Here is a 23,653-nt window from a genome sequence, read left to right as displayed (position 1 = left end):
CTAGCTGTATGTAGAAGCTTAACCTCTCAGCTCCCCTACCCACACATCTTGGGGTGCGGGCCAGTTCGGCAGCTGTGAAGCTCTTAGATCCAGTCTACCACCATGGCGAGTGTCTGGCCACTGGTGTCTTTCAGAGTATTCCCATAGACAGTCTCCTTGCCAAAGTGGAGAACTTCCCTCTTCAGATTTGGCAGTACCAGGTCTTGGTCTTTTATTGAACCACTATTGAACAATTCCCTGATCATCCCACATATCTCATTCTCTTTACGTACGAAGGGTGTTGTCCTGATACCCGCTATCAGGTGGGATTACCAGTTGGAGTGCTCCTCGCTTCTCCCTGCCAAGGTATTGATCTCCCCTCCCTGGACTGTGCTCCCCCTGTTTACCTGCACACTTCCCCCTGGATGTCTGGACCACAGATTAGGATCGATGTCTTCTGAATTCTTAGTCTTGTGCCTGTGGCCTTTCATCGTCTATCAAGTCCAGTTCTTCAAGAGTTCCAGGGTGCTACTTTATTTTACACTGATGACTCTAAAACTGTGGATCAGAAAGAGTATGCTTTTACACCTCCTGCTGGTATGGAACACCATTCATTGTCAGGAACATGTAGTGTGTTTATGGCAGAACTGGTAGCCGTTAGCAGAGCCTTCCATTTTACTAAACGTGTCTCCCTTGACCATGTTTTAAAATGTACTGACTCACTTAGTAGTCTCCATGCTATTGATTAATGCTATTCTTGCTTCCCTTTGGTCTCTGCTATTCATGACGTTCTCACTAACCTTCATTGTGCTGCCTGCTTAGTTGTTTTCCTGTGGGTTCTAAGTCGTGGATATCCCAGGAATGAACTGACTGATTGTTAGGATAGAGGAGCACTTATATTGACATAAGATCTCTGCTCGCTCAGAAATGGAATGACATCTAATGAGCTACTGTCCCAGCTAATAAACTACACACAATCAAGGACACTACTGCAGTACGGGGTACTTCCTTCTGCTTCTCATTGAAGGAATCCACTGTCCTATGTTGTGGGTGGGACTTTCCCTGTTCCTTGCAGAGCCCCAGGAACGCCCACCTGCTGAATTCCCTATTTCCTTCATCTTTCTTTTATTATTGACAATGCAAAGGATGTCTGTTTTGTTTATAGCCATATCACTTTCACTGTTATAGTTCTCCCGACTAGATCAGAAAACGTTCTCCATGGACGTCTCTACATCTGCATTCACCACTCTTGGATCGACGAACTGATGATGTTTTGTTTGCTCACTTACCCCTCCCCCCCTCTCTCTTCCCACCCACTAACCAACCAACCATCCAACCAACCAGCCAACCAACCAAGCTACTGTGAAAGACACAAGCTCCTTCCATATTCCTAGATTTCTGCAAGTCACTGGACACAGTGCCCAGCTGCAGACTGTTAACAAAAGTCCTCGCTTACAGAATAGGTTCCTAGATATGTGAGTGGCTTCAAGACTTCTGAAATAACAGAACCTAGTACATTGTCCTGGGTGGTGAGTGTTCATCAGAGATCGTCAGAAGTCTCCCAGGGAAATCTGATAAGACCATTCTTTTTCTCTATATTACATAAACAACCTGACAGATAGAGTGAGCAGCAATCTGCAACTTTTTGCTCATAATGCTGTAGAATATGGAAGGCTATCGTCATTGAGCAACTGTTGGGTGATATAGGTTGACTTGGATAGTATTTCTATTTGGTGTGATGATTGGCAGTGTATTCTAAATCAAGAAAAATATAAAGTAATACAGATGAGAAAGAAAAACAATTCTGTATGTTACAATTATAGTATTAGTGATATACTGCTTGACACATTAACATTGTTCAAATATCTAGGCATGACAGTGCAAAGTAATATGAAATGAAATGGGCATGTAAAGTCGATAGTAGCGAAGGGGAATGGTTGTCTTTGGTTTTATTGCCAGAGTACTAGGGAAGTGTACCTCATATATAATGCAGACCACATGTAGAACACTTGTGTAACCCATTCTGCAGTAGTTCTAAAGTGTCTGGGACTCCACTAGGTTGGATTAAAGGAAGACATTAAAGAGATTCAGAATCTTGCTGCTCGATTTGTTACTGGCAGGTTCAGGTTCGATCAACACACAAGTACAACAGAAATGCTTCATGAGCTCAAATGGGATCCCTGGAGTGAAGATGACATTCTTTTTGCAAAACACTGTTGAGAAAGTTGATTGCTCTGGTGTTTGTGACACTGCAGAACGCTTCTACTGCCACCATTCTATGTGTCATGTAAGAACTGTGAAGACAAGATAAGAGAAATTAGGGGTCGTGTGGAGGTATAGACAGTCAGTTTTCCCTTGCTCCATTTGTGAGGAACAGGAAAGGGAATGACTACTCATGGCACCATCACCATACTCTGTGTGGTGCCTTGCAGAATACATATACAGATGTATATGCAGTTGTTGGCTCAATGGAATGATATTCAGGATTGGTCTCAATGTAAATACTAACAAAAAATTATTAATTTCAAAATATTGTCACTGTTAAAGAAATGGATATTTGACAAAATCTTAAAAAAAAAGCACCCTCCCCCTCCCACACACTTTCTTTATTGTAAGAGTGGGAGTATTTCATTATTGTGAATGTGTCTTGGTTTAAATGGTTTCTAATATTTCCGTGGTAGTCACTTAAAAAGAAAGTATAATTTTTTAAAGTGATTGTTCTGCCAGCCTTCTAGCTGCTACAGAAGTAGCAACAACACTTAAATATTGTCTTGCTTAAACAGTGTGTCGGGTACACGTGCTTGAGATTTTTCCCTGTCTTCAAAGGATTTGCTCTGTGATTGGTAGCTACAGGTTTCAACAAGTAGAGTAATATTTCTGCTTACTAAAGCTTGGCAGCACAGTACAAAGGCTCTCACATTTTCTGGGGAGTGTTGAGTGTTAGCAACTTGTGAAGTAATCATATACATTGAGGCGACAAAAGTTATTGGATAGCGGTATGCAGATACACAGATGGCAGTAGTATCGCATACACAAGGTATAAAATGGCAGTGCACTGGCAGAGCTGTCATTTGTACTCAGGTGATTCATGTGAAAAAGTTTTCAATGTGATTATGGTTGCACAGCAGGAATTAATAGGCTTTGAATCCGGAATGGTAGTTAGAGCTACACATATTGTCCATTCCATTTTGAAAATTGTTAGGAATTTCAATATTCCAAGATCTCCACAGTGTCAATAGCGTACCGAGAATACCAAATTTCAGGCATTACCTCTCACCACTGACAACACAGTGGTTGACAGCCATAACTTAACAATCGAGAACGGTGGTGTTTGCATAGTGTTGTCAGTGCTAATAGACAAGCAATACTGCATGAAATAACAGCAGAAATCCATGTGGGATGTATGACAAATAATCTGTTAGGACAGTGCAGCAAAATTTGGCGTTAATGGGATATGGCAGGAGACAACTGATGCAAGTGCCTTTGCTAACTGCATGACATCACTTGCAGCACCTCTTGTGGGCTCATGACCATATCAGTCAGACCCTAAATGATTGGAAAACTGTGGCTTGGTCAGGCAAGTCCTGTGGCCTGGTCAGGCAAGTCCCGATTTCAGTTGGTAAGAGGTGCTGGTAGAGTTTGGGTGTGACACAGACCCCACAAAGCCATGGACCCAAGTTGTCAACAAGGCACTGTGCTTACTGGCGGTGGCTCCATAATGATGTGGGCTGTGTTTACATGTAATGGACTAGGTCCTCTGACATGACTGAACCACTTATTGGCTGGAAATGGTTATGTTCAGCTAGCTGAGAACCATTTTCAGCCATCTGTGGACTTCATGTTCCCCAACAGTGATGGAATTCTTATGAATAACAATGTGCTATATCACTGGGCCACAACTGTGCATGATTGATCTGATTAACGTTCTGGATAGTTCGAGCAAATGATTTGGCAACCGAGACTGCCTGATGTCAATCCAATTGAACATTTATGGAATATAATCAAGAGTTCAGTTTGTGTGAAAAATCCTGCACCAGCATCACTTCCACTATTATGAACAGCTATATAGGCAGCATGCTCAATATTTCTGTAGGGGAATTCCATCAACTTGTTGAGTCCATGCCATGTCCAGTTGCTGCACCCTGCTGAGCAAAAAGAAATCCAACACAATATTCGGAGATATCCCATGACTTTTATTGCCTCTGTGTATATGAAGAATCTATTATTGTTTCTATTTTAGTCTCTGACTCCAATGATGATACCTTTCTGGCAGGACTGCAATATGTTTTTTTTTTTTTTTTTTAATCTAGTTTAGAGCTCTTGCTGATAAATGTGTACCCAGAAAGACTTGTTTTTGATCCTTGGGTAAAAAAAAAGAATACAGGCACAGCAAGTAAATGTGTGTACTGTCTCCTGAGACCTCATGTCAAATTTCTTGAGAATAGCTGGTATCAAGCATTCATTTGGAAAGCATACGTTTATTGACTGGAGGAAACAGTTTAGCAGTGGAGTTGCCATTATTGCTGTGACACTCATTTCTCCCAATAATTCTCCTGTCTGACACTCTAAATAAGTTAAGTTCTGAACTACTTTAGCAGTTCTAGCTCCATAATAGTCAGCATTGGCAGGGATTCAGGCCAAGAAACAAGAGTGCTGCCATGTTTCACAAAACCAAAAATCATTCCATCATGTGGACTGTGGAGTTCCAATATGTCCTCACATCCTGTACCATTTTCAAAGTTTCACTTTCAAAAAAATCTAACAATGTCTGTAATGTTTTTAATACATGTCATACATCATTGTGATACTAAAAAATAGCAGTTGTTTTGACCAATTAATAAAACAATATAGAAAATAAAATTATGATAGCGCAATATGCAAATAGTGGAAATGTGCAATATTGTATATGTATTGGCAGCATAATATCAAGTTATAAATATCAATATTATTTCTTCAAAATACTATTATTTTCGATATATCATTACCATCTCCAACAGTGACTGTTGATCCGTTTCTAATGGCACTAATGACTGCTGATGAGGCTGAACCAGTGCAGTGAGAATCCTAGAAATGAGTGGAGTGTGCTGTGCTATTTCTGTAAATCATAACTCTGACAGATGGGTTATTTTTCTAAGTTGGCACCGAGATTTTTGATGGAAACTCCTTAGAGATTAAAACCGTTTGCAGAACCATGTATTGCCTTTCTTGCTCAGCTGAATGAGCCCTCTTGTGTGCCTTCAACTCAACAAAAAGCTTCAAGCAACTCTATTTCTCCAAATTCTAGAAATGTTCTCCATCCTGTCTCTTTCAATATCTCTCCTAGGTGAGATAATAGTGTAGAGAACCCATACGCTGTCTTGAAGTCACTCTCTTCTAGTAATCGGGCAAAGTATGTTGGAGAGGCTTTCTCAAAATTTGACAAAAGAGGAACTAGTTACTAGCAGATTGAAGCTTTGGATCAGGTGATGTGGGGTGCTCAGTTGACTTATTTATTGAAATCACTGGCATGAAAGGTGAAGGCTCGGATTGTAGTGACAGTTCAACTCAAAAGTTTTAATCAGAATTTTTCACTGATATGTACACAAAACTGCATTTATTGTTTGACGATGTCATTAGGTATGCACTGGAATTACTCCTGTACATCACTCACAGTACGCGAGGATGACAAGCTCTTCGTTCTTTGTTTTTATACTTTTATCATCATTGTGTTGCTTCTCTCTCTCTCTCTCTCTCGTGTGTGTGTGTGTGTGTGTGTGTGTGTGTGTGTGTGTGTGTGTGTGTAAGCTGTTGCTTTGCAAATATTCTGTTTTGATGCCCTAACAATTTTTCACTTTCACTAACTTGTAAGCATTTTTCTAGCTGTTAATTTTTTTCTTTTCTTTTATACTGTGGTTGTTACTGCTCTACTCACCCTCAGTTATTTTCTTGTATCTTTTATTTTAATTTTCTTTTTATTTCAAGTAATTTGGTGTAATTCTTTTGTCTTTCTTAGGTTTTAACATGCCTGCCAACAACAGCAAAATATTCCAGTAGCATTCCACAGCATAATTTTAACAAGAGATTGAGGCCAGTCACTTTTATAGACCAGTCACGAAGAAATTTTCAAGTAATGTCTATATTAGCAGAAAAAGTTTCATTCAAACTGTCTGACATTGGAGAAGGTATTACAGAGGTGGTTATAAAAGAATGGTATGTTAATGTCAAAAGTATTTCATCTTCCAGATTTATGATTTCATCTCTTTTGATTGTATCCCTGCATTCAAATTTGTTCTATCTTATTTTTTTCGAATACACTTTTTCTAAAAAAAATATAAAATCTAGTACACTTACTTTCTGAACATGCCTTATAACTGCTTGTGCATTAGGATTGCAGGTATCTTCTTCGTTGTATATTGATTGTACAGGGTGAAAAGTATTTAAACCGACAAATGCTGGGAGGTTGTAGAGGACATCAAAACAAATATTTTTTCCTAATGTCACTTTTTCGTATGACGCTCTTCAGTTGTTAGAGGCTGTATTATAATCTTCAGTTGTTAGAGGGCATATTACGATCTTCAGTTGTACGCAACCGCTGTCCACCAGTGTAGTAGTGCATTGTCTCTGTTTACTAATGCAGCGATACACCTGGAGTGAGCACACTGATATGATTGGTGCATACTGTTGTGGTTGGCAGGAGAGCCAACCGTGTTTTTCTAAAGGAGGCCGAAATGCACGCATCTCAGCTCATGCAGGCTGGCGTGAGGTCTGGAACATGACAAGGGAATTAGAATTGAGAAAAACGGACGTAGCTGGTGGAATACTTAACTTTAATCCATTAATGGAGAACGTCGCTCTTTATGGTACACGATTCACAATATCAATAGTACGGATACTGGCGCCTTGCTAGGTCGTAGCAAATAACGTAGCTGAAGGCTATGCTAACTATCGTCTTGGCAAATGAGAGCGTAGAAGTCAGTGAACCACCGCTAGCAAAGTCAGCTGTACAACTGGGGCGAGTGCTAGGAAGTCTCTCTAGACCTGCCGTGTGGCGGCGCTCGGTCTGCAATCACTGATAGTGGCGACACGCGGGTCCGACATATACTAACGGACTGCGGCCGATTTAAAGACTTCCACCTAGCAAGTGTGGGGTCTGGCGGTGACACCACATTCCTCCCCCGCAAATTGGTATACAGTTGTGGCATAAGGCTTCCACCCGCCGTGGGGAGGACCCCATGTTGACGTATGCGACGAGGTGGGGAGCCTAACAACAGGCGAGGCTGTGCTACCCGCACCATTCCATTCGGACCGCGGGGAGCTAGGAAACGTCTGAAAACCTGCTCCAGGGTACACGCCAACATGCGGTGTATGCGCCCGTAGAGAGACAGGAGGGGCCGAAGGGTCGACCTCCATCGGGCCAGGGCACACGACGGGCGAAGACGACATATGGTCCGGAGCGGGCAAGAGTTCCATGTCGGAGGACAACTGGTCACGGGAAGCGATAGGCGGAGCGTGACCCAGGGAGGCGCCCGGAGGTTGCAGCGATGCGTCCACTGCGGGCGGCGGCGGTGGCGGCATGTCGCCATGGGGCAAAATGGAAGGCAGCGTCGCTAACACCTGCGGCTGAGGCGAGCCAGTAGATGAGTCCCCAGGGCGCTGACCGGACAGCACCGTCGCTGAAAGCAGACGGCGAGCGGCAGATCCCATGCGACGACAGAGGCGCAGTTGATTGAGATGCCGACACACCTCACCAGAGGCCCCCAAAACCAGATACATAGCGCTGCCGAGGCAGCGAAGAATGCGCCCTTTGAGCCAACGCCGTGAACCTCGATAGTGGCAATAGTAGACAACGCCGCCTGGAGCAAAAGCAGGTGTCTGCTGCTGCACAGGAACCTGATGCGGCGGATGCAGCAAAGACATCAAGGTTCAATGAGGGCGACCGTGGAGGTCCTCCCGAGAATGCGACTCTTTCAGCTTCAACATCTGTGACTTGAAAGTCCTGACCAATCGTTCAGCGGCACCGTACCGTTTGACTGTGGCGAAAATGGCGCAGACGTCAGATGTTGAATACCATTGGCCCGGCAGAATGACTGAAATTCTGCGGACATGAATTGTGGGCCATTGTCGGAAACAATAGTCTGTGGAAGACCTTCAATGCAAAAGATAGCGAATAATGCTTGGATGGTGGCAGATGACGTTGTGGAAGACATCCGGACAACAAAAGGAAAATTACTGAATGAATCTACCACAACCAACCAGCGAGCATTCCAGAATGGACCAGCAAAATCGATGTGTAAGCGTTGCCAAGGGGAAGTGGCTTTTGGCCATGCAAAGAATTTCTGTGGTGGTGCTGATTGTTGTTCGGCACACACCATGCAAGAAGAGCACATTTTCGTAGTCGCGGTATCGATTCCGAACAAAGTACAGTGCTGACGAGCAAGTTGTTTCGTTCGCACTATACCCCAATGTCCTTGGTGGAGAAGCTGTAATACAGAGGAGTGTAATGAACGTGGTACCACGACCCTGGACTGATCATTATCAGATCTCAAAACCAAAACACCACGTCGTACAAAAAGTCTCTCCTTGTGAGCAAAAAATCGGCAAACCAACGTGTCCTCGATCCGTAACTTTGACAAGGGCCATTGCGCAGCAACAAAACGCAAAACGGGAGCAAGGACAGGGTCGGCAGCTGTGGCTGTAGCTACACGAAGAAAATCAATCGGAAATGATTCGACCACGTCATCGATTTCCGCATCAATGAACATGCAAGCAATTTCGGAGGAATCGAATGCCCTATCATCAGCAACAGGCAAGCGGGACAACGCATCGGTGTTTCCGTGCTTAGCAGTGGACCGATACAAGATATCGTAGCGGTACTGTGAGAGGAAAATAGACCAGCGAATGAATTTCTGCACTGTACGCGGAGGTACAGGCTTGGTTGGATGAAAAAGCGATGTCAAAGGTTTGTGGTCTGTGATTATGGTAAAGTGACGACCATACAAGAAATAATGAAACTTTGTTACACCAAATACGAGAGCCAATGCTTTTTTCTCGATGTGTGAATAATTTCTTTGAGCAGACGAGAGCAATTTGGACGCAAAGGCAATAGGGCGATCGTGCGATCCATCTTTGTGCGCAAGCACAGCACCGATCCCGAAATCCGATGCATCCACCATCAACAAAAGGGGCTTCTGGGGATCAAATGGCATAAGGCGTAAGCGATGAAGCGGAGCTGAAATGGAAGAGGCATGCTGCACATATTTATTATAATTGTTGATTTTTCCCAGCACACTCTGTAGCTGCTTCAAGTTCTGCGGCGAAGGCAAGTCTTGTATGGCACGAAGGTGCATGGGACTGGGATGTATGCCTTTGGCATTGAGTACATGTCCCAAGTATGTCAAGTCCCGAGCAAAAAAAAAAGCACATTTGTCCTTCCGCAAGCAAAGACCATTTTGTCGCAAGACCTGAAATAATGTTCTGAGATTCGCCACATGTTCTTCGTTCGTCTTTCCAGAGATCACAATATCGTCCAGATAATTTGCTGCAGTAGGGACCAACGCACAAACAGTTTGTAGGTATTGCTGAAACAATGCAGGGGCGGATGCACACCCGAATGGCAGTCGTTTGAATCGATACAAACCAAGAGGCGTATTAACCACCAAAACGCGCTGGGATTCTTCGTCCACCAGTATTTGCAAGTACGCATCTGCTAGGTCCAACTTAGAAAAATATTTACCCGGGCACAGTTTGTCAAAAAGATCTTCCGGGCGGGGTAAAGGAAAAGTTGCAATCACTAGTTGTGGATTCACTGTTGCCTTGAAGTCCACACAAAGTCTCAATTTTCTGGAAGGTTTTGGCAAAATTACTAAGGGTGACGCCCAGAGAGAAGCCTGCACACGTTCAATTACACCTTGTGATTCCAAATCGTGTAATGTTTTTGCGACCTCGTCACGCAATGCGTGGGGAATATTGCGCGCTGTGAAAAATTTTGGTTGCGCGTTTGCTTTCAGTTCCGAATGCGCTTTATAGTTCTTAGCGCAACCGAGGCCCGATGCAAAAATGTCTGCAAATTCTTCACATAGACGAGAAACACTGTCTGAAGGCACAGTCTGGTTCACTGAAAGGACCTTATTTACTATAGACAAGTTAAACAACTGAAATAAATCGAAACCAAACAAGTTCACTACAGAAGAAGAACGAAGGACGTAAAATGACACAAGTTTTGTTTGTCCTTTGTATGTTGCAAGAAGGCTGCACTGTCCTAACACAGGGATGTGTTGACCTGAATAGCTGCTTAGCTCAACATTTGCGGCACGCAACGGAGGTGTGCACAGCAGTTTGTAAGTGTCTTGATTGATCAGTGAAAGTGCAGCTCCGGTATCGAGCTGGAATGGTATGAATTTGCCGTTAATGTCCAAGTCTACAGAAAGTTTATTGTCCTGCTGACGACAAGAGCGAATGTCTCGTGCAACGTGAACTGACACTGGTACATAATCTCGTGCAACCTGACGGGATTTCCTGCGATGTCGACGCACACTGTTTTTGGGACGAACACAGTCACTGTTAGAGAGAGTGGCACTGGGCAGAGTGGAATGAACTACATGAATTTCCATGGGCGAAGTTTCGCAAGCCTGAGTATCCTTGGTTCGATTCCGATTCTGGCGGGAAGCAAAGGGCCTGGAACGGTTTTGAGCTTCCGATCTGAGCTTCTTCTGGCAAACACTATGAACATGTCCTTTTTTATTACAATGAAAGCAAATAACTTGGCATGACGGGCAATTCTCACATGAATGTTTTGTAGCACACCGCGGGCATGATTTGATCACTGCATTTGCTTGCCAGCGCGGAACACGTGGCTGAGAGCCTGGCGGCAGCGGCGCGGCCGGGCGCGATGGCTGTTTACTGCTCCGTGCAGCTCGCCCGGCGTGTCGGTTAACCTGACACACTTCTGGCAAAGTTTCAAATGATTCCTGAGCAAAGTCAAGTGTGTCCTGCCGATCCAATATGTCCATCACTTGTTGAAGGGAGGGATTGACTAGATTCAAAATCTGTTCCCTTATACGAACATCAGAAACGTTCTGTGCAATTGCATCACGCACCGTAGTATCTGAATAAGGGAGGCCACATTGACACTCAAAAGCACAATCCCTAGTAAGGCCTTGCACAGTTGCAACCCACTCCCGATTAGTCTGACCTGCCATACGTTTTGTACTTTTCGCAACTACATTGACTGACTGTTTGAAATATGCATCGAATGCAGACAAAATTTCTTCATAGGACAGAGTTGCTACGTCGCGTCGGGGAAGTAATGTGACTATCACACGGTACGTACTCACACCGACGGAAGACAAAAGAAATGGCTGCCGCTCGTTACCTTGAATTCTGTAGGCGGCGAGATGGAATCCAAATTGGCGTGACCACTCCGTCCAGCTTTCCAGTGCAACATCAAAAGGTCGAAAAGCGGGTGCAACAGCGTGTTATGGCTGCGTTAGCGGTGAAGCGGCTGCTGCCGCATCGTTTTGCATCACACATTGACCCTGGACGAGCTGGCCAAGGGCATCCAGTAAGGCCTGCGTCTGCTGATTCTGTAAGTGATAAAATTCGGACAGTACATCTGGAGATTGTGGCGAAGCCATTACACAAGTAAATCAGAGCAATATCGATAAGAACACTTCTACTCTCGTCGCCAATGTTGTGGTTGGCAGGAGAGCCAACCGTGTTTTTCTAAAGGAGGCCGAAATTCACGCCTCTCAGCTCACGCAGGCTGACAAGGGAATTAGAATTGAGAAAAACGGACGTAGCTGGTGGAATACTTAACTTTAATCCATTAATGGAGAACGTCGCTCTTTATGGTACATGATTCACAATATCAATAGTACAGATACTGGCGCCTTTCTAGGTCGTAGAATAACGTAGCTGAAGGCTATGCTAACTATCGTCTCGGCAAATGAGAGCGTAAAAGTCAGTGAACCATCACTAGCAAAGTCGGCTGTACAACTGGGGCGAGTGCTAGGAAGTCTCTCTAGACCTGCTGCGTGGCGGCGCTCGGTCTGCAATCACTGATAGTGGCGACACGCGTGTCCGACGTATACTAACAGACCGCGGCCGATTTAAAGGCTTCCACCTAGCAAATGTGGTGTCTGGCGGTGACACCACACATACAATGTAGCGCATCACAACAGACGAGCTGCACAGCGAGTTTATTGCCAACAATATCCTAATCGCCGTATCCCACATCATACAGCCTTTGCTGCTGTGCACCAATGTCTGTGTGAGACTAGGTCATTTAGCAAATTACATGGACAGGGACGCCGCGCACGATAAGGACGCTCCAATTTGAGGAAGCTGTCTTGCAGCATGTGGAGCGATATCCTTCAATCAGCACTCGTGCAATTGCACGTAACACGGGGACGAATGAGACGAATCTAAGAACAGTCCTTCGAGAGCAATTGTTACGTCCATTTCACTTACAGCGTGTCCACAACCTGTAACCAGTTAATTATCTACCCAGAGCACAGTTTTCGCAGTGGTACCTGGAACAGTGTGAAATGCATTCTACATTTCCATTCTCTGTGTTGTTTACTGATGAAGCAACGTTCAGGCGTGATGGAGTCTTCAACATGTGCAATTCTCATGTTTGGAGTGAGGATAACCCACATGCCACAGTTACTAGCACTCATCAAGTGCGGTTCCTCGTTAATGTGTGTGTCGGTGTTGTTGGGGACTGTTTAATTGTGCCGTATCTGCTACCGAGGCCATTAAATGGCAGGCACTATTACAATTTTCTCGCCATAGCATTGCCAGATTTGCTGGAAGATGTCCCGCTCCCTACAAGACAACGCATGTGGTTCCAACATGACGGGGTGCCGGCACATTTCAGTCGTCGATTCCTGGACTGACAGTTCAAAGGTGGTCCTGTACCGATCCCCAGATACGTCCCCTCTAGAATTTGTGTGTGTGGGGGGGGGGGGGGGGGGGGGGGAGATGCGCAGCCTTGTTTACGCAACTCCTGTTGCATCAAAAGAGGATCTGGTTGCCCGGATAGCAGCAGCAGCAGGAACAATTCAGGATACTCCTGGGGTTTTTGCCCGTGTCAGACAGAACATGATCCAACGGTGTAATCTTTGTTTACGTGTCAATGGAGGCATTTTTTAAAATCTACTGTAATTGAAATTGGGTTGTGTTAATGTGTTGTCTCTTGGTCATAAAAAAATGGAAAAGTGTTTGTTGGTTTAATTAATTTGCCACCAGAGAAATCTTCCTCTACCAGTTTAAATACTCCTCATACGAAAAAATGACATTAGGGAAAAATATTTGTTTTGATGTCCCCTACAACCTCCCAGAGTTTGTCAGTTTAAATACTTTTCACCCTGTATAGGTTTGCATTATTGAGACCAAGTGAGGTGGTCAAGACAATGGACTCACTTTTGTAATAGTAGTGGTTCAGCTCCCCATCAGGCCATCCAGATATGGTTTTCTGTGGTTTCCATAAATAACATTATGTAAAATCTATGATGGTTTCTTTGCTAATGTCACCATCGACTTCCTGGCCTGTCTGTCACCAATCTGAGCTTGTTCTCTCTCTCTCTCTCTCTCTCTCTCTCTCTCTCTCTCTCTCTCTCTCTCTCTCTCTCTCTCTCTCTGATGATCTTGTTATTGATGGGACACGAAAACCCTGTATTTCCTTTCTGTTGTTGCTAAGAATAGCTGCTAAACAAAAAGTTATCTTTTGTGCAAATTCAGAAATGAGCTCTGTGGCATATCAGTGACTATCCTCTTTTCTTACAGCGTAAACTATCTGTTCACTATACACACATCTGTGCAATTACTGTGGTTAAAACTCATTTCCTTACCATACTTTTTGTAACAGCATGAAATGTATAAACAAATTGTGCAGATACTTTTGGTCCTCGGGACAATTTTGCGCACCCAGATGTATGCTGTGTTAGATGTTTTAGAAACAGAATGGAGTAGATATCAATTTTTAATTGAGCCTTTATAGTTGATTTGAAGTTGTAGGTTTTCAAATAATCACTGACAGCATTGCCCATGTGCTGGATGATACTGATTCTGTGACAGGTTGATTTTGTGATCAGTTGGATTCTTGTTTGGCTGTTGCTCATAATGCAAAAGGGTTAATCATGACTGGCAGAAACAGTATTGTTTTCTGATTGGATTAGTCCCAAAATTATTTGTGCTACTTAACATGGAGAGAAATAAAGATGGAAGTATTAGAATGAAACATAGAGCCCCTAAAACAGATTTATGTCAACCACAATGCATGGCTCATCCTGAATAGAAAAACCAAAATTATAAAAGTTTTCAGTCCAAAAGTGACTATAGTCAGTGGACTGTTGGCTACAAAGAAATAATTCATTCTGACCACTTGTAAATGGATACTTCTATCACAAACTGATCTGTTATGAGAATTTACTGGTTGCTGTAAGTAACAAACTGCCAATGTACTGGTGACAGTGGTGGGGCTCCTAAATGATAAAAAGTAAGCAAGTTTTTAATTGATACCATTGATTCAGTCCACTTAAAATTTGACCTCCTGTCAAATTGACAATAAAATAAAAAGCCATCTTCAGAAGTGTGTATTTGCTGACACGCTGACATTGGATTTCACAGTGTTACTTGTTTTAAACATAGAGTGGTCAGGTTCAGAACATGAAGTGTTACAACAGCAGATTCACAACATGTGTTGAATATGAAAGTCATGGTATTCTTCATTGCCACACTATGTCCTATTTTGTGAAATAAAGAGCTTTCTAAATGGTAAAGAGCAGCAGTCAGTCATTGTTTCCATTCTAGTTTTATTATAGCAGATTCAGACATTGGCTAGTATCTATCCGTTATCAATGCTAAGACTATAAGTAGTACATAGTCAGAGCATAGTATACAGAAATTACAGGCCACGACATAGCCTATATCACTTGTACATTAAGTTACGTACCAGTATTTCATAGTTGTTATACATGCTCTAGTCCGTCTACACCTGGTTGTTCAGGCTTGTCACATGTCATTAAAGACTACTGTGCAATGAAGGTATGCTGTGCAGAGAACACATTGGTTTGTTGTGTGGCACCCGTTATATGAACTATGTAATACATAACCTTCGCAATAAAGCAGTTATGATCTGTAATAAAATTTAAAGTTGAATAGGAACAAAATAAAATAAAATACAAGTAAGATTACTAACGTTGCTGTACTGACTTACTGCCACATTTAACAGTCAACGTCAGAAGATATAAATAATGCCAGACTCATTCCTTGTGAGCAGTTATTCTTTTAATCTTTAAAAGCATAGGTATAATCAGATCCATACAATTTATTAACAGCTAGGAGGCACATTATGCATGCTGTGAGTATGGGAACTGATTTGTATAATTTTTCTTTTATTTATTTTAATCGTTGTGACAAGGTATGTGGCTAATATTATTTACTGAGTAATTCACAGATGGCATAAAATATCACCAGGGTAGATTGTTGGTGTGATTTGCCAATCCATCACAGATGTAAAGATTATTGATCTCTGTGCCACTTCATACAGATTTTTAATTATAAATACAATAAAACAAGACATTGAAATTTCTTCTATCAACAGTGTACATGCATCTAAACCAAAATAACTTGGAATAAGTTACCTAAGTTCAATATTATAGCCGTCATACTCATACTGTAATACGTCAGTGGCTGCTAGATATTGGCAAGAAGTCAGGACCTATTTCGTATCCCCTGGGTCATATTTTTCACTACTTCCAAGCAAGCAGTTCCCAACAATGGGCATTTTTCATAATGAGCTGATCATTTTTCAGGTTGCAGCTAACATTTTTCTGATGGCAAAAGATCGCTAGCTCTTCTAGGATGTCAGGGAACATGCCCTTCTCACCCTTATGCAGTAGCCTCACATCAAAGTCAACAACCTATTTTTTGTTCCCAGAATGAGATGTTCACGCTGCGGCAGAGTGTATGCTGATTGAAACTTTCTGACAGATTAAAACTGTGTGCTGGACTGAGACTCAAACTCGGGGCCTTTGTCTTTTGCAGGCAAGTGCTCTACCAACTGAGCATGACTCATGACCCGTGACCACAGGTTTACTTCCGCCAGTACCTCATCTCCTACCTTCCAAACTTCACAGAAGTTGCCCTGCAAAACTTGTGGGACTAGCACTACTGGAAGAAAGGATATTGTGGAGACATGGCTTAGCCACAGCCTGGGGATGTTTCCAGAATGAGAGTTTCACTCTGTAGCAGACTGTGCAGCAATATGAAACTTCATGACAGATTGAAACTGTGTGCTGGACTGAGACTTGAACTCAGGACCCTTTTTGAAGGTTTTTAGGTAGAAGACGACGTACTGCCGAAAGTAAAGCTGTGGGGTGCGGTCATGAGTTGTGCTTGGGTAGCTCAGTTGGTAGAGCACGTACCTGTGAAAGACAAAGGTCCCAAGTTCGAATTTTGGTCCAGCACACAGTTTTAATCTGCCACGAAGTTTTATGTCAGCAACATCCTCCAGGTTATGACTAAGCCATGTCTCCGCACTGTCCTTTCTTCCAGGAGTGTTAGACCCGCAAGTTTTTCAGGAGAACTTGTGTGAAGCTTGGAAGGTAGGAGACAATGTATTGTGCAAGTAAAGCTATGTTTTATTGTAAGTAAATGAGCAGCCAAACTCAGTCTCTCTGTGGCTTCCTTTCTTTTTGACGCAATGTGACCTAATTTCCAGCCTCCCTCCTGTTTGGCCAATGTAACAGGCCCCACAGTCTGGGTAACCAAATTTTATAAAATCCAAATGCATGAAATAAGTTCTTTGTATAGACAATATGCAGCAAAATAGACCCCAAGCTATTTGTGGTTTCAAAAGATACTCTCATTTTATACTTTCGAAAGATAGCTGCAATCCTTGTACTCACTTTTTCAAAGTAAAGTAAACTGTTCTTATATATGTTACGTAAAAAGTCTTATTATTGCTGTTTCATCATCATGTTCATTTTTTGGCAAAGGAATTTTGAACGCTCAATTGATAGAAAAATTGAAAAAAAAAATGCCTTTTATGTGGAGTTGGGTGGTTTAATGTAAAATTTACAGTACCGTCAGTACAAGGGGTTCTTTTTTTTTTTTTGTGCGAAAGATGCCATTTTCAAGCAGTTAAATTCAAATGTGAGATTGAAACAAATAGATCCATTAATTTTTTAGATCTATCAATTCAGAACAGAAATTCCACTTTTCTAATGGAAGGTCATTTGATGAAATAAAAAGCTTGCATTAAAGCGGGCTTGTCACATGATTCAACCTGTTAAGTTTATACCTAAAGGATGACACCATGTGTACTTGTGCGGTCAGGTTATGGCAAACTCTAAAATAATTTCCATGATCAGGTACTGACAAAAGATAAATCAGAAAATCCTAGGAAGTTATGGTCATAAGTCAGTAAACAGATACAAATCTTCCATCCAATATCGATGGGTTCCTGTGATATGGAAAGTGAAAAAGCTGACAGAAGTATGAAATACTACGTATCTGTACAAATCATTACACTCTTAGGCAATTTGTCAAGCATTTTATAATTTTTCAAGGCATTTTCAGATAGTAAGTGCACTAGATTTTTTATATTTTTTAGTAAAAGTATATTTGAAAAAATACAGGATATAGTTGATAAACTTGTTGGCTGTTTTCCACACAATTACCATCTCACTCAATGCACGTGTTGAACCATGGCACAGAGCTTCTTTACACCCTCCTCAAAGAACTCTCCTGCTAGCTCCTTCCACCATTTCAGAAGTTCTTTCTGCACCTGCTTGTAATTTCAAAATTTAATTCCAATCATGTGTGTCTTTAGGGAGATGAAAAGATGATGGTCTGAAGGCACCAAGTGAGAGGAATATGGGAGGTGGTTCAAAACATCCCTACCAAATGAGTCCAAGAGTGCCTTGTTGGCTGAGGCTGTGTGAGGACGGGTGTTGTCGTGCAACAAGAACACTTCTCTCATCAGCATTCCCACCCCCACCCCCCATTTCTTTTTAAGCTCCCTTTTTTTAAAGGCTCTCACAGTATTGTTGTGAATTGATGGCCACTCCTTGAGGCAGAAATTCGACCAAAATGATGCCTTTTAGGTCACAAAACACTGAGAACATGATTTTTGTGCCTGAAATTGTGATTTTGAATTTTTTGGCAGATGGGATATTTGTCCAACGCCACTGTGATGACTGTATTTTTGTTTCAGGTGTGTAATGAGCCACTTACGTTTCGTCTCCAGTCATGTTAAAGCTCAGAAAATCCACACCTTCCACTCGAAATCGATCAAGAAACTCACAAGCGTTATTGACCAGATTTTACTTGTGCTGCTCTGTCAGCTGTTTTGGAACCCATCTCGTGTACAGTTTCTGATATCCCAGCATTTCTGTGGCTCTCTATTATAAGACAATTTTGGAGAGTTGTGGAAACAGCACAGAAATTTCATCAGCTGTCAATCGGCAGCCTTCACAAACATTTTCCTCAGTGTTTTGTGTCATCTCATCAGTCAAAATGGAAGGTCTTTCACTCCTCTGTTCATCATGAACATTTGTTGTGCCTCCACTGAACTCCCTTTACCACTTAAACACACTCATTCTATTCATAACATCTTTGCTGTAAACCTTCTTGATTTGTGAAAATATTTTGATAGGTGTTATTCCTTCCGCAAGTAGGAAGCAAATCAGAGCTTGCACTTGGCAGGATTTCTTACCTACATCTTTCATGCATGTGGACACTACAACATGAGTTTGCATGATACTGTTTTTGTGTGATGCTTATTCTGTTCAGAGAAACTTCCCTGTACCGCTGTGTGTTGTCTTCTGTAAAAAAAAAAAAAAAGTAAAAAAAACTGCAATTATGGTCACAATACACTTACTTTCTCAATATGATAATGTACAGTCAGAGAATCTGTGCTAACTTACGTTTACAACATATTTCTCTCTTTGAAAGTTCTTTGCAGCTGTTTTTCAATAATTGTAGTATGCAGTGGAGAACAGCAATTTCCATCAAAGCTGCACAGAGATTGGCATCAACCAAAGTAGGAAAAAACGATATTTTATCACTTTAGAAGTGTTGAGGTATTTTCCTTGATTGTATTATTTTATTTCTCACTTTCATTGTTTTGGTAGTTGTAAACTTTTTTTACTTTTGTGTGGATTGAGCAGATCTACAGTTGCCCATAATTTTATGCTTACAGGTGAGATAAAAGACATAAAAAAAACACTAGTGTTTGCAGACGACTGTTTGCAGAATCAAGATTTCATTGGAGGGGCATGGTATATACAACAACTGTGGAAGTGTGGATGAAAAAGAAAAATTTCCTCAAGAACAATGAGAAACTTGTAAAACTGGCCCCAAAAAAGTAACCTACACACATCAACAGACATTTTCCGTCAAATGAAAGACTTGGTTGTTAAACTGTGAGCTGTAATTATGGGGAGGAGATTGTTCAAAGCTTATTTAAAAACTTGTTGTCCAAGGAAATACCAGAAGATGACATCTGCAATGAAAAATAAGATTTCAGTGGGCCAAGGAACTTCATAAACAGGACTGATGATGACTAGACAAAGAGCTATGCAATGAAGATTATTTGAGAAAACGTATTTTCATTCGCTGTTCATTGTGGTAACCTGTTTATGCACATGAGATTTTCATTTTGCAGTAGGCACTTTATTAAAACTTAATCATTTATTTATAAATTCAAAATTTTGTAGTCATGTTCCAAATTCAGAGATTAATCTGGCATCACCATAATGTAGGAAAACTGTACGTCTGAAGAACGGGATAAGCATTCAGTCCAGAGTGTATTCGACTTTGTGAAACATCAAACATTAGTAATGTTGTGGAGTGTGATACCTGTTAAAGGAAGTAGCTCATGTTAATTTTGCAGAGAATAACAAAATGGTTTTGGTATTTAATGGCTAATGGCTCTTAGTACGCTTGCTAGTAGTCAGTATCCATCACATGTTCCAGCTTTCTTTATAAGCCCTTGGGTGGAATTTCCATCTGATGTTATTGATGAGAGCTGTTTTTCAATATGGGTAGATGTAACAGCATAGCCATAATAGAGAGAGAGAACCAAATGGTATCCAATTGCAGTATTAGTGACTAACTTATGGAATCCAGTACAAGAGTTAAGCATTTGGGGTTAATACCAAGAAGCAACTGGGTGAACATGTAAACTTATTAGTAGACAAGGTGAAAGAAAGATAGGTATTTTGGATGAATTCTGATTAAGAGTAGTGTATTTGTAAAGAAAATATCGTACAAGATGTTAGTGAAACCAACTCTAAAATACTGCTCCAGCATTTGGAACCCATCTCAAGTAGGCATGACAGCAGACATTGAATGAATTAAGAGATGGGCGTTTAGGGTCATAACAAAGTAGTATAACTCATCTCTCCCATAACAATACTGTGGCCAAAGTTGGGGGTGTGGTGGGCAGGATGTTGTTGATAGGACCTAGCTTAACAGTTACACTCTTTGGTTTCCACATCCCTGTTTAAACTTAGCTAAGAAGTGTGTTGTCTCAGTAGCACTTTCACCTGTGCCAGTCCCCATGATGAAGTAATTGTAAAATCTGTGGCTGGGATGGCATACTGTGTATCTGCCGCAGTGACTATTATGGGGACATCATTGATAACTGCTAGATAGTGGTAGATAAAACAACAGATTTGTATCTCTTCTTCTTCTTCTTCTTCTTTTTTATAAATGTGTGTGGCCCACGTGTGAAGAACATAGTGCATCATTTGTCTCAGGGTTGGCTTGCAGTGCATGTCTGCAGCAATTTGGCCATTTGTTATGGGAAATCCTTCAAATGTCTATCTCCTTTCTGTATTTATGGGAAACGTAAGACGTCCTGCTATTTAAAGGCAGGGTCAGGTCCCGTGTGTATTGCATTGATGCCTTGTATTTAATTTGTAATATCTGCACAGGCATGACAATGCCTCTACTCTACATTATTGATGCGGGCACATCACAGGCTGATAGTGGCTTGATAACATCCAGTGAAGATAACCCTGTGGGAAGAACAGAACTCGACATGTAAGTCAACTTCATCCAAACCCATGTAGAGGCTTGCACGGCAGTAAACTCAGCATGTAGCTAGCATGGGTGACTGACGCGTAACCACACAACAACAAAACTCAGCGTGAAGCACAAGGCGTGGTCTGTGCTAGTGGAACTGGGCGTGAGCATTGGCCCAATCCCCTTACTGCCACCAGCAAGTAAACACTTCATCAGTAGGTCTGCCTGTACTACATGACGCATGTGCCCTCCATGGCAGGTTTCTGAAGGACTCCACTGTTCTACTTATGCCAGATCATCTGCATTCATTGCAGTGTCCGTTAGCAGGGATACTAAATCCCTCCCCCCTGAATAGGTCACATAGGGCCTAAAATAGCTGTGCTTGGGCCGTGACATCCGGTGCGGCACCAGAGAGGGCACAGGAGAAAGCAACAGCAGACCTATCACCGAAGTTCAGTGGCTCTGCTGGAAAGGTGGAAGGACATGGAGGACGCGTGCGGCAAAAGCAAGTCTGCCTGTGACGGTGGGCAGGAGGCCACCTCCATTGGCAGCAGGGAGTCAGGGAGGAAGCAGTAGGGGAAGGAGGCAGAGCAAAATCTGTGGGCTCCATTTTGGCAGGTGGAAGTGTGAGCCTTTCTGGGTTCAAGGCTGCAAGCAAAAGGGCAGCATCAAAGGGTGCAGGAGGGAGGCAATGGGGTGGCCGGCCTGTGCAAGTGGGAGCCCACCCCTGCAACAATGTCATGATCAACCTTGCTGCTCAGCTGACCAGAAGGCTTTAGCGGTGGTGCCCTAATAGGACACAGCCTGCTGTAGCAGCTGTTGCAACTCCAGGCACCCCAACAGCCTGTGATGTATCCAAATTAATGAAGCTGACCGATGCTCCCATGCCTATCTGAAATTTGACCGGTCGCCCATCCACTGCCTCTGTTAGCAAAATACAGTGGGGTGACACGTGTAGGGTGGCGGAGACAGCCACAGAGTCCAAGGAAAGGATTTGGGTGTCTGACTACTGATTCATATCCCGCCGACTGTCACAAACAGTCGTCAAATGTTCTATCTGACTACTGTGTATTTCACATGTGGCCTCCATGTGTGGGCAGTCTCGGCAAACAGGCAAGAAATGACAGTGGGGGCAGGACAGCTGGATCACCCAGTCAGTGGAAGAATAGTGCTAGGGACCTGAAAACTGCTGTGTGGGTACACTGTGGGGCACCTGGAGCTGTTTACCATGCACACCTAATTTTGCCACCTGCCAATTATCAGAAAGGACATCCCATGCTGCTGCCATTAGCGCGTGCAGTTCCACAGTTCAGGCGATAGTAACCAGAAAAGGGTTGGACAAGGCCACTAAACCTCAGGATCAGGAGCTAACTGGACAATGTCATCCCAAATTAATGAGTCTGCATAAGGGTAGCGTATTTGAGACATTCAACACAATATTTATGCAAGAGGCTCTGTAAATCAGTGATCTAGGCCGTATATGCCTTTCCGGGCACTTGTGGTGTTGGTTTAACTGCAATCGTGCTGTCAGCATGTGGGTTTGATGACCGAAATATTGAGTAAGCAACCAACAAAGGTTTGTCAAAGGGGAATTTCTCAGTCTCAGATGAGGTCTTCAAATTTTGAACAACTTTATATGAACCTGTGCTGCTGTGCAACAATGGGGTGGCCATATCCACTGGATCAGTGCAAGCCTCACCTGACAGTGCAGCAAGAACCAGCACAGGTAATTCTCCCACCTTTCCTTAGACTTATCAAAAGCAGCAAACAGCCTTGGGGGTAGTGAGAGCAGAGAAGAGAACTGCCCAACCGACACCATGCTCTCTGCTGGACCAGGCAAGGTTGTGAAGCAAGTCCGCATTGTGGTGTATCAGTGCCCACATTTCCTCTCCTCCTCCTCCTCTTCTTCCCCCCCCCCCCCCACCCCCCCCCCCACCCCCCACTCCCCAACAACTAACTACATGACAGCAATGCTCAGCATGAAGTGCCAGGTGAGGTCCATGGTGGTTGAGCTCAGGGTGAGCACTGGCCTTCTCTGTGTACTGCTGCTTGCAAGTAAAACTTCCGTCAGTGGATCTGTCCATAGTGAGCGATGCATGCTGCCTCCATGGCATGTCTCCAAACCACTCCGCTGCTCTACCCATGCCAGCTCACCGAGCGAGGTGGCGCAGTGGTTAGCACACTGGACTCGCATTCGGGAGGCCGACGGTTCAATCCCGTCTCCGGCCATCCTGATTTAGGTTTTCCGTGATTTCCCTAAATCGTTTCAGGCAAATGCCGGGATGGTTCCTTTGAAAGAGCACGGCCGATTTCCTTCCCAATCCTTCCCTAACCCGAGCTTGCGCTCCGTCTCTAATGACCTCGTTGTCGACGGGATGTTAAACACTAACCACCACCACCACCACCACCATGCCAGCTCATCTGCCTCCATTGCTATGTCTGCTGGTGGGGATACAAAATAAATGCAGAATTGTTGGTGTGCAGGAAAGATGCCCAGTGTTCCGCATTGTGCTGTTCATTCTGGTAGACCGTGTAGTGTGGTCCGAATAGTGCTACTAGTGGTGTATGGTCCATAATGCAAGTTAATTTTGCCCTGAATAAAAATACCTGGAACTTCTTAATTGCATATACAATTCCTAATGCCTCCTTTTCAGTCTGC

The 23,653-nt window shown here is 43.0% G+C and overlaps 1 protein-coding gene across 1 annotated transcript in view; it reads left to right on the top strand.

The window, feature by feature from the left end:
• LOC126298754 (lipoamide acyltransferase component of branched-chain alpha-keto acid dehydrogenase complex, mitochondrial) overlaps window positions 1-23,653 on the top strand; it is a 97,434-nt gene that overhangs the window by 24,714 nt on the left and 49,067 nt on the right. The window contains exon 2 of the mRNA XM_049990200.1: window positions 5,972-6,168. Coding sequence (XP_049846157.1) covers window positions 5,972-6,168 — 197 coding nt within the window. The remainder of the gene's footprint in view (window positions 1-5,971; window positions 6,169-23,653) is intronic.

Source organism: Schistocerca gregaria, chromosome X (assembly GCF_023897955.1).
Source record: "Schistocerca gregaria isolate iqSchGreg1 chromosome X, iqSchGreg1.2, whole genome shotgun sequence".
NCBI lineage: Eukaryota > Metazoa > Arthropoda > Insecta > Orthoptera > Acrididae > Schistocerca > Schistocerca gregaria.
This window is presented reverse-complemented; position numbering and strand designations above follow the sequence as displayed.